General features: G+C 46.1%; 1 protein-coding gene across 1 annotated transcript in view; it reads right to left on the reverse strand.

The window, feature by feature from the left end:
- Positions 1-10247, reverse strand: part of NCOR2 (nuclear receptor corepressor 2) — a 450727-nt gene that overhangs the window by 154149 nt on the left and 286331 nt on the right. The window contains 2 exon segments of the mRNA XM_040416221.1: positions 7750-7800; positions 8114-8283. Coding sequence (XP_040272155.1) covers positions 7750-7800; positions 8114-8283 — 221 coding nt within the window.

A 10247-nucleotide genomic window follows, 5' to 3' on the forward strand; every position in this document is an offset into this window, starting at 1 on the left:
TACATTAAAGCTATGTGGTAATGTGTCTGCACTGCAATATTGATACACAACAGACATACATAGCGAATGTACAGTGATAGTCCCTCATGGTTGCTGGTGGGAAATACACAAGTATAAAAAATCTAAGGCTGCACTGAGAATGTACTATAATAAAGCACATCTAAATAATACTGGCTGCAGAAATGCAGATTATCCAACTAGTACGATTTCATAATCTAGTCAGGCAGGATATGATGATGTTGAGCTATCAGAGTAATGCTGGATGGAGACAAATCCCCCATAAACATACATGTTTGGATTGCCAAAAGTGTATATATCAATACAGAGGCAAACAAGTGGCTGCCAGACAACTCTGGTGCGGCCTTTAAAAAGTCAAATGATAAGATGTCCAGTCCTCATCGCTATTAGATTCTAGGTGGGAATCAAGAAAGGTCAAATGCCTTTTCTGAATATATTTAAAGAAAAGAAAACTGAAGGAGAACATACAAGGGACTAGTTTGAAACTTATTAGCAATTAATGGGGCTTTCTAGGGTCCTGATGTTGATGAACTATCACCAGAATAGGTCAGCAATATCCGATCAGTGAGGGTCCGAAACCCCCTCCGATCTCCTGCTCCCTGCAGCCTGTGGAAGCACCACTAAATTCTAATTTAATGAAACATTTAATGTTGGGAAGTATAGCACTCAGCATCAACTCAGGGCCATGAAAGTCAATTTAAACTCATCTGTGAATGGGCTCAGAAGAATAGTAAATCTTGTCTAGCTGCTTCTCACAATAGGAGAGCTTCACTTTGATGAACGGTGGGCACCACCCTCTACAATGTCATATTGTATTAGCTGCCATACCCTATGTCCATATTTGCCTAGAAAATCATTAATGCAAAGCACTCTTTATGTAGTGTGATCTTCCACAGCCAGACTTCCCCAAGAACGTGCAGGTACAGAACAGCAGTCCAGAGAGTAATCTTCTTGATATATAGTCCCATTCTGTTCACCTAGACATGGGCATTTTGCCAAGGGGACCTGTCACTAGTTTATGTTGCCCTTAGGACACCATAAAACTAGTGACTGGCTCGCTTTAAGTCCAGGTTTCTACAAATCACCTACATTGCGTAGATGTGAGAATGAAACGCATTTGTGGGTGAATATCTGGTATGTGTTTAGATGCTGTGCTAAAATATCACATTAGGTGTTGAACTGTATTAAATAGGATTTAAAGAGGACCTTTCACCGATTCTTACCCTATGAACTAAGTATACAGACATGTGGAGCGGTGCCCGGGGATCTCTCTGCACTTACTATTATCCCCGGGCGCCGCTCCGTTCTCCCGCTATGCCCTCCGGTATCTCCGTTCCCTAAGTTATGGTAGGCGGAGTCTGCCCTAGCGCTGGCCAATCGCATTGCAGAGCTCACAGCCTGGGAGAAAATAACCTCCCAGGCTGTGAGCTCTGCGCTGCGATTGGCCAGCGCTAGGGCAGACTCCGCCTACCATAACTTAGGGACTGGTATCTCCGCCTACTATAACTTAGTGAGCGGAGATACCGGAGGGCATAGCAGGAGAACAGAGCGGCGCCCGGGGATAATAGTAAGTGCAGTGAGATCCCCGGGCGCCGCTCTACATGTCTGTATACTTAGTTCATACGGTAAGAATCAGTGAAAGGTCCTCTTTAAAAAAAATCCTGTGCATCTAATGAAGCATTTTATTCACAGGTTTTATTTTACTAACTTAAGGGCCCATTCACACATTTGAATTAGGTGTAGGAATTTTGGCACCAAAATTCTGGCAGTGGCTACATGGTGCCTGCTTCCCATTGTTTTCATGTACCTTCTTGGCATGGTGTGAGGACAATCAACAATTGAAGTTGTGGACGGGGTCCAGTCGCGGTTTAGCTCTATTCAGCGTATACACAGTGGATATAGATCAGCAATATTAGGTCAGCAGGACCCCGTCTCCTGGCACCCCTCACCGATCAGCTGTTTGAAGGGGTTACGATGCTTGTGCCAGCACTACTTCCTCTCCAAAATTACCTGCACAATGTCTCATTTGCAAAGGCATGCAGTGTCATTATAACTGCTCCGTCCCATTCACTTGAATGGGATGGAGCAGTTGAAATCACACTGCACCGATGCAACATAGCAGATGACACGCAGGTAATTTTAAAAAAAGGAAGCAGTGTTCGCATGAGCTCTGCTACCCCTTCAAACAGCTGAATGGCGGGAGCCGGACCCCCGCTGATCTAATATGGATGACAAATGCGGAGTTATAGGTCATCAATATTAAGCCACTGCACAACCTTTTAACACAATGTAGGCTTTCAATTCTGGTCATTTAAACCATACAGAGCCACCTTCAGAAGCCCCGACAGATTGTCCACTTATCATTTACAAAATGATGGAGAACTTAAATACACTGCTCAGAAAAATAAAGGGAACACTTAAACAACACAATGTAACTCCAAGTCAATCACACTTCTGTGAAATCAAACTGTCCACTTAGGAAGCAACACTGAGTGACAATCAATTTCACATGCTGTTGTGCAAATGGGATAGACAACAGGTGGAAATTATAGGCAATTAGCAAGACACCCCCAATAAAGGAGTGGTTCTGCAGGTGGTGACCACAGACCACTTCTCAGTTCCTATGCTTCCTGGCTGATGTTTTGGTCACTTTTGAATGCTGGAGGTGCTTTCACTCTAGTGGTAGCATGAGACGGAGTCTACAACCCACACAAGTGGCTCAGGTAGTGCAGCTTATCCAGGATGGCACATCAATGCGAGCTGTGGCAAGAAGGTTTGCTGTGTCTGTCAGCGTAGTGTTCAGAGCATGGAGGCGCTACCAGGAGACAGGCCAGTACATCAGGAGACGTGCAGGAGGCCGTAGGAGGGCAACAACCCAGCAGCAGGACCGCTACCTCCGCCTTTGTGCAAGGAGGAACAGGAGGAGCACTGCCAGAGCCCTGCAAAATGACCTCCAGCAGGCCACAAATGTGCATGTGTCTGCTCAAACGGTCAGAAACAGACTCCATGAGGGTGATATGAGGGCCCGACGTCCACAGGTGGGGGTTGTGCTTACAGCACAACACCGTGCAGGACGTTTGGCATTTGCCAAGAGAACACCAAGATTGGCAAATTCGCCACTGGCGCCCTGTGCTCTTCACAGATGAAAGCAGGTTCACACTGAGCACATGTGACAGACGTGACAGAGTCTGGAGACGCCGTGGAGAAAGTTCTGCTGCCTGCAACATCCTCCAGCATGACCGGTTTGGCATTGGGTCAGTAAGGTGTGGGGTGGCATTTCTTTGGAGGGCCGCACAGCCCTCCATGTGCTCGCCAGAGGTAGCCTGACTGCCATTAGGTACCGAGATGAGATCCTCAGACCCCTTGTGAGACCATATGCTGGTGCGGTTGGCCCTGGGTTCCTCCTAATGCAAGACAATGCTAGACCTCATGTGGCTGGAGTGTGTCAGCAGTTCCTGCAAGACGAAGGCATTGATGCTATGGACTGGCCCGCCCGTTCCCCAGACCTGAATCCAATTGAGCACATCTGGGACATCATGTCTCGCTCTATCCACCAACGTCACGTTGCACCACAGACTGTCCAGGAGTTGGCAGATGCTTTAGTCCAGGTCTGGGAGGAGATCCCTCAGGAGACCGTCCGCCACCTCCTCATCAGGAGCATGCACAGGCATTGTAGGGAGGTCATACAGGCACGTGGAGGCCACACACACTACTGAGCCTCATTTTGACTTGTTTTAAGGACATTACATCAAAGTTGGATCAGCCTGTAGTGTGTTTTTCCACTTTAATTTTGAGTGTGACTCCAAATCCAGACCTCCATGGGTTGAAAAATTTGATTTCCATTTTTTTATTTTTGTGTGATTTTGTTGTCAGCACATTCAACTATGTAAAGAACAAAGTATTTCAGAAGAATATTTAATTAATTCAGATCTAGGATGTGTTATTTTTGTGTTCCCTTTATTTTTTTGAGCAGTGTATAATCATGCATATACAGTTATCGAGGTCATGAGATCATGTTAACCATCAGGAAGCCATGTTATGATATTGGTACATTGTAAAGCTACTGAGCTCAAAAGTGATGTGTAAACCACTACCTACAGGGGATAATTATCTGCCTAAGGGAGTCTGAGGTAGCCTCACACCCCTCGTCTTGTCACTGGTTCAGGCTTCTGTCCCCTGCAGCCCTTTCTCCTTAAAGGGGTTGTCCGGGTTCAGAGCTGAACCCGGACATACCCTTATTTTCACCCCGGCAGCATCCCTGAGCCTAGTATCGGAGCATCTTATGCTCCGATGCGCTCCCGTGCCCTGCGCTAAATCGCGCAGGGCACGGGCTCTTTTGTTTACAATAACACACTGCCGGGCGGTAACTTCCGCCCGGCAGTGTGTTCGGTGACGTCACCGGCTCTGAGGGGCGGGCTTTAGCTCTGCCCTAGCCGTTTTACTGGCTAGAGCAGAGCTAAATCCCGCCCATCAGTGCCGGTGACGTCACCGGGGTTCCTGTCAGCCCCATGGAGAGCCCCACTACGTCACCGGAACGCCTAAAAATGCCTTTGCCCTGCGCAATTTAGCGCAGGGCAAAGGAGAGCATCGGAGCATGAACTGCTCCGATGCTCATGTCAGGGGGGCTGCCGGGGCGAAAATGGAGGGATGTCCGGGTTCAGCTCTGAACCCGGACAACCCCTTTAAGGCCCCTTTACAAAAGTAGATAATTGTTTAAAATTTGCATAAATTTCTACACAATACCCTGCACATCTAAAGGGTTGTCAACTGTACACCAGTATATAATGGATTGGATTGAACGATGAACGGGTGGTTAAAGGTCTTTAGATTGTCCGCTGCGTATACCAATCTACCTTGGGCTCACTAGCAGTTCAGTGCATGGAGGGCTGATTGTCATCACTCTACCTTACCGTACTGGCAATACATATTAGGCTACTTTCACACTTGCGTTCGGTGCGGATCCGTCTGGTATATGCACAGACTGATCCGCTCCTATAATGCAAAACGCTTGCATCCGTTCAGAACGGATCCGTCTGCATAACAGTTTTTTCAGATCTGAGTTTTCACATCGTGAAAACTCAGATCCGACAGTATATTCTAACACAGAGGCGTTCCCATGGTGATGGGGACGCTTCAAGTTAGAATATACTGAAAGAACTGTGTACATAACTGCCCCCTGCTGCCTGGCAGCACCCGATCTCTTACAGGGGGCTGTGATCCGCACAATTAACCCCTAAGGTGCCGCACCTGAGGGGTTAATTGGGCGTATCATAGCCCCCTGTAAGAGATCAGGTGCTGCCAGGCAGCAGGGGCTAGACCCTCCTCCTTCCCCAGTTTTAAATTCATTGGTGGCCAGTGCGGCCCCCCTCCCTCCCCAGTATTATATTCATTGGTGGCCAGTGCAGCCCCCCTCCCTCCCCAGTATTATATTCATTGGTGGCCAGTGCGGCCCCCCCTCCCCCCCCCCCCCCCCTAATAAAAATCATCACCCCCCCATCATTGGTGGCAGCGGAGAGTTCAGATCGGAGTCCTAGTTTAAATCGCTGGGGCTCCGATCGGTTACCATGGCAGCCAAGACGCTACTGCAATTTTAGAAGCATTAGGGCTGTTTCACACGAGCGAGTCCATTGCGGGAATCACACTCCGTGTGTGAGTTTGATCCTCCGCTCTGGACTTGCAGCAGCGCACGGCATTATCATGATTTATAATGCTATGTGCCTCTGCTTGACCTTATTTCTACAGAATCATACTGACAGCTTTATGTCACTATGATTCTGTGGAAAAAAGGCCATGCAGAGACACATAGCATTATAAATCATGATAATGCCGTGCGCTCCGGCAAGTCCAGAGCGGAGGATCACACTCACACACAGAGCGTGATTCCCGCAATGGACTCGCTCGTGTGAAACAGCCCTTATACTTACCTGCGCTGTCTGTGTCCGGCCGGGCGCTCCTCCTACTGGTAAGTGAAAGGTCCGTGCGGCGCATTGCTTATAGCACAGACCTTTCACTTACCAGTAGGAGGAGCGCCCGGCCGGTCAAAGACATCGCAGGTAAGTATAATGCTTCTAAAATTACTAAGTAACCATGGCAGCCAGGACTGCAGTAGCGTCTTGGCTGCCATGGTAACCGATCGGAGCCCCAGCGATTAAACTGGGACTCCGATAAGAACTCTCCGCTGCCACCAATGATAGGGGGGGATTTTAATTAGGGGGGGGGGGGGGGAGGCCGCCAATGAATATAATACTGGGGAAAGAGGGGGGGGGGCGCACTGGCCACCAATGAATATAATACTGGGGAGGGAGGGAGGCCGCACTGGCCACCAATGAATATAATACTGGGGAGGGAGGGGAGCCGCACTGGCCACCAATGAATATAATACAGGAAGGGAGGGGGGCCGCACTGGCCACCAATGAATTTAAAACTGGGGAGGGAGGGAGGAGGGTCTGGCACCTAAGGGGTTAATTGTGCGGATCACAGCCCCCTGTAAGAGATCAGGTGCTGCCAGGCAGCAGGGGGCCGTTATGTCCACAGTTCTTAGTATATTCTAACTTGAAGCGTCCCCATCATCTGTGTTAGAATATACCGTCGGATCTGAGTTTCATGGTATATTCTAACAGAGGCGTTCCCATGGTGATGGGGACGCTTCAAGGTAAAATATACCATCGGCTTGGAGAAAACTCTGATCCGATGGTATATTAATAGGGACTCCTGACTTTACATTGAAAGTCAATGGGGGACGGATCTGTTTGCAATTGCACCATATTGTGTCAACGTCAAACGGATCCATCCCCATTGACTTGTATTGTAAGTCAGGACGGATCCGTTTGGCTCCGCATGGCCAGGCGGACACCAAAACGCTGCAAGCTGCGTTTTGGTGTCCGCCTCCTGAGCGGAATGGAGGCGGAACAGAGCCAAACTGATGCATTCTGAACGGATCCTTATCCATTCAGAATGCATTGGGGATGAACGGATCCGTTTGGGGCCGCTTGTGAGAGCGTTCAAACGGAACTCACAAGCGGAACCCCGAACGCAAGTGTGAAAGTAGCCTTACTAATCCACCAGTGAGAAGACTATTATGAGCTGATTGATACACATATACAGTGGGGAGCGTGCCTAGGGGCATCCTAGAGGGGTGAGTCTGGTATATACATGAGAGTAGCGCTCCCATCTCCCCCCGCCCCTCAGTGTATGCAGAAACATAGCAGTCATCCATCAACTATCTCTAAAAGGTGGTGGAAGTACTCCACCCAATATTTTGGCTAATAGCAGAATAGTTCGTAGATTAAACGGCCCTTACATACAAATATAGCAGAAAGAGCAAGAAGTCCATAACTATCCAACCAATGATATAACCCCTTCAGTGCCCTAAACGCCCAGGGGTGTTACGATAAACTAATTAACTACCCTAGCTAATGATGATTAGCTGCTGATTTGGATTGCCTAGTTTAGAAGAACACAGGGGGAGATTTATCAAACTGGTGTAAAAGTACAACTGGCTTAGGTGCCCATAGCAACCAATCAGATTCCACCTTTCATATTCCAAAGGAGCTGTGATAAATGAAAGGTGGAATCTGATTGGTTGCTATGGGCAACTAAGCCAGATCTACTTTAACCAGTTTGATAAATCTCCCCCACAGTGTCCAGGGTCATAACCTGCCCTCACATAATAGCTAGAAAGGCTAAGAGGGAACATTGATTATTATATGTAACAAATGCATTTATATTTACTTCCAGACTTCTCTGTCAGCGTTGTCACTGCCTCTGTTCCATCTGTGGCTCCTATGGAGAAATTTAAACTCTGTGACCTCTGTGGACTCCACATAAGACAGTAATAGAAATCAGTAAAGGGCGACATGATTCAAGCAAGGCCGATATTATACCCAGTGTGCAAAGAATAAGGAATGTGTTAAAACGCGTTTCTTTTTTGCATTTGATGTAAAGGCTGTTTTAGCTATATTCAGCACTGACACCCTGCCTCAGTAGGCTAAAATCCACCACCACAACCCGACCAGTCATAGCATTACCATTTTGGCAATATGGAGGAAGCAGAAGTCAACAGTATGCGACATGATATCTCAGAAGTTACACCTACCTGAATCAGAGTTCTGCTGAGGTGTGGAGGCCTCCTCGTTGGCCTCATTTGCCATGGAGCGTGTAATCCGTCCCTTGCGGCGCCCTTGGCTGTTAAAAGTTTTTCTCCCTTTTGATGTCACTGCTTCTTTGTCATCATTCTCTTCCCCAGAAGTGTCTTCATTTTTCTCCCTAAGATAAAGATGTTATCAATTACTCAATTTCCTTATCCCTTGAACTAGCAATAATATCGTATCAATCATTACATGAAATAATATAGGAGCACAAAAGACACATGTCACCATGCTGCACCAGGCAGAGAAGCGAAGGCTAAAAGACACTCAAAGTCAAGCTGATTGTAAGAAGACATCAAATGTAAGAAAACTGCTATAACCATACTGTGTAAAGCCATGAAAAATAACATGCTTGCATACAGTAAGTGCATAATGTACTGATCAGAAAGGACGGTACATTCATCTTTAGGGAAAAAACAACCACCACAATCTTCCTGTTCAATTAAACAAGGGGACTCTCACCACTGAGATGAGTCAAATTAATGGCATCACTGTGAAACTATATGTAAAGTATACAGAAATCTCTAGGCATGCCGAAACTGGGCACTTTTGTTCTGCATCAGACAAACTATACAAACTATGAAACTTTCACTTTGACACAACTACAATAATCACAATTAACCCTTTATGGTAAACAGACAGATAAAAGCTTGTGTAATCCAGCTACACAATTCAAGAGAGGTAAGCCGAAAATGGAGCTGCTATAAACTGCCACAAATGTAAAACCAAAAGAGTATGAAGGTGGCTCACAGTTTGATCAATGTATAGCATGTGGAGGTGCGGACCATGTATTTTTTATTGTTACATTTGTGGCATATTTGCATTCTTTTTCATTTGCACCAACATGCCACCTATTTGACCTTGTTGTTTTTAAAGGGGTTTTCCCAAGGGTCTTTTTTTACTGATCACTTATGCATAGGTCATCAGTATCTGGACTGTTTGCGTGACACCCGGGACTCCGCAATCAGCTGTTTGAGAAGGCTCACAGTAGTGCCGCAGTATTCTCTCAGCTCACCAAGCAAAGCGCTGTACATGGCGGCTGTCCTTGGTATCGCAGGTCAGCCCGATTCATTTCAATGGGGCTGAATTGCGCCTAGGCCATGTGACCGAAGAAAATGACGTCACATGGTCTAGGAAAAGCTGGAGAAGGCCAACATTGGAGTGCAACTGCCTTCTTTTAGAGTAAGAACTCCCCCGTCCATCTCAAACTCAAAAATGTGCATAAAGAGCTTCAATTTTTTAATGTATAGTAGGTATAGTACCACTATAAACCAAAATAATCTCTAATCCCTAGTTCCATTGTTTGCATGTATGTGGGTTTCCATATTTTGTTTGTTATCCATCAGTAAAAAATTCTTGGAAAACCCCTTTAATTAGCAAGAGACTGTATAAGGATTAAATACCTACTTGTTCTAAGTCTCTTGTCTGAGACCATATGGAAAAGTGAGCTTTAGTAACCTGTGGTGCCGCACAGTGGCTATTGTTGCTGTGGCCTACAGTCAAAAGGGGCTTAGCGTGGTAGCTAGGGTGCTGTTCGGCTGCAGGCACCCACTACCCTGCGGGTGCTGTGACAAAAAGCTTCTATTATAATAAACTTAAATTATACAAGCAAGGCTCCAGTACAAAACAAGAGAGCCCAAGAGACGGCTCAGCTCTCTCCAGTTCAATAAGTTTAAAGGCTATATACACCTTTGGGGTGATTTTTTTTATTATTAAAAATTCTGAGCCCTTTTCTCTGTACAGGGCTGAGTTTCTATAATAGCAGGATCTGAATTTTCTGTCTCTTCCGTCACTCAACGGCTCCGTATCTCTGACCTTTAAACACACACTCACTATAGCTCAATTCTTATCTTACTGATAAGAATATGGCTTAAAGGTGACATTTTAGTATTTTAGACATAAGGGTTATTAGATGACCGGCACAAAGTGAAGGTATCATTCACACAGCTAGAAAAAAAACAGTTAAGCCTTTGGGACAGAACAGCTCAATATTTATATATTTTTTTTTTTAAATAAAGACCAATTGATTATTTTATTTTTTAGCCCAAAATGAGTAAAATTCATCAATAAAAAAAATGCCCT

This window comes from Bufo bufo, chromosome 2, assembly GCF_905171765.1.
Source record: "Bufo bufo chromosome 2, aBufBuf1.1, whole genome shotgun sequence".
Classification (NCBI taxonomy): domain Eukaryota; kingdom Metazoa; phylum Chordata; class Amphibia; order Anura; family Bufonidae; genus Bufo; species Bufo bufo.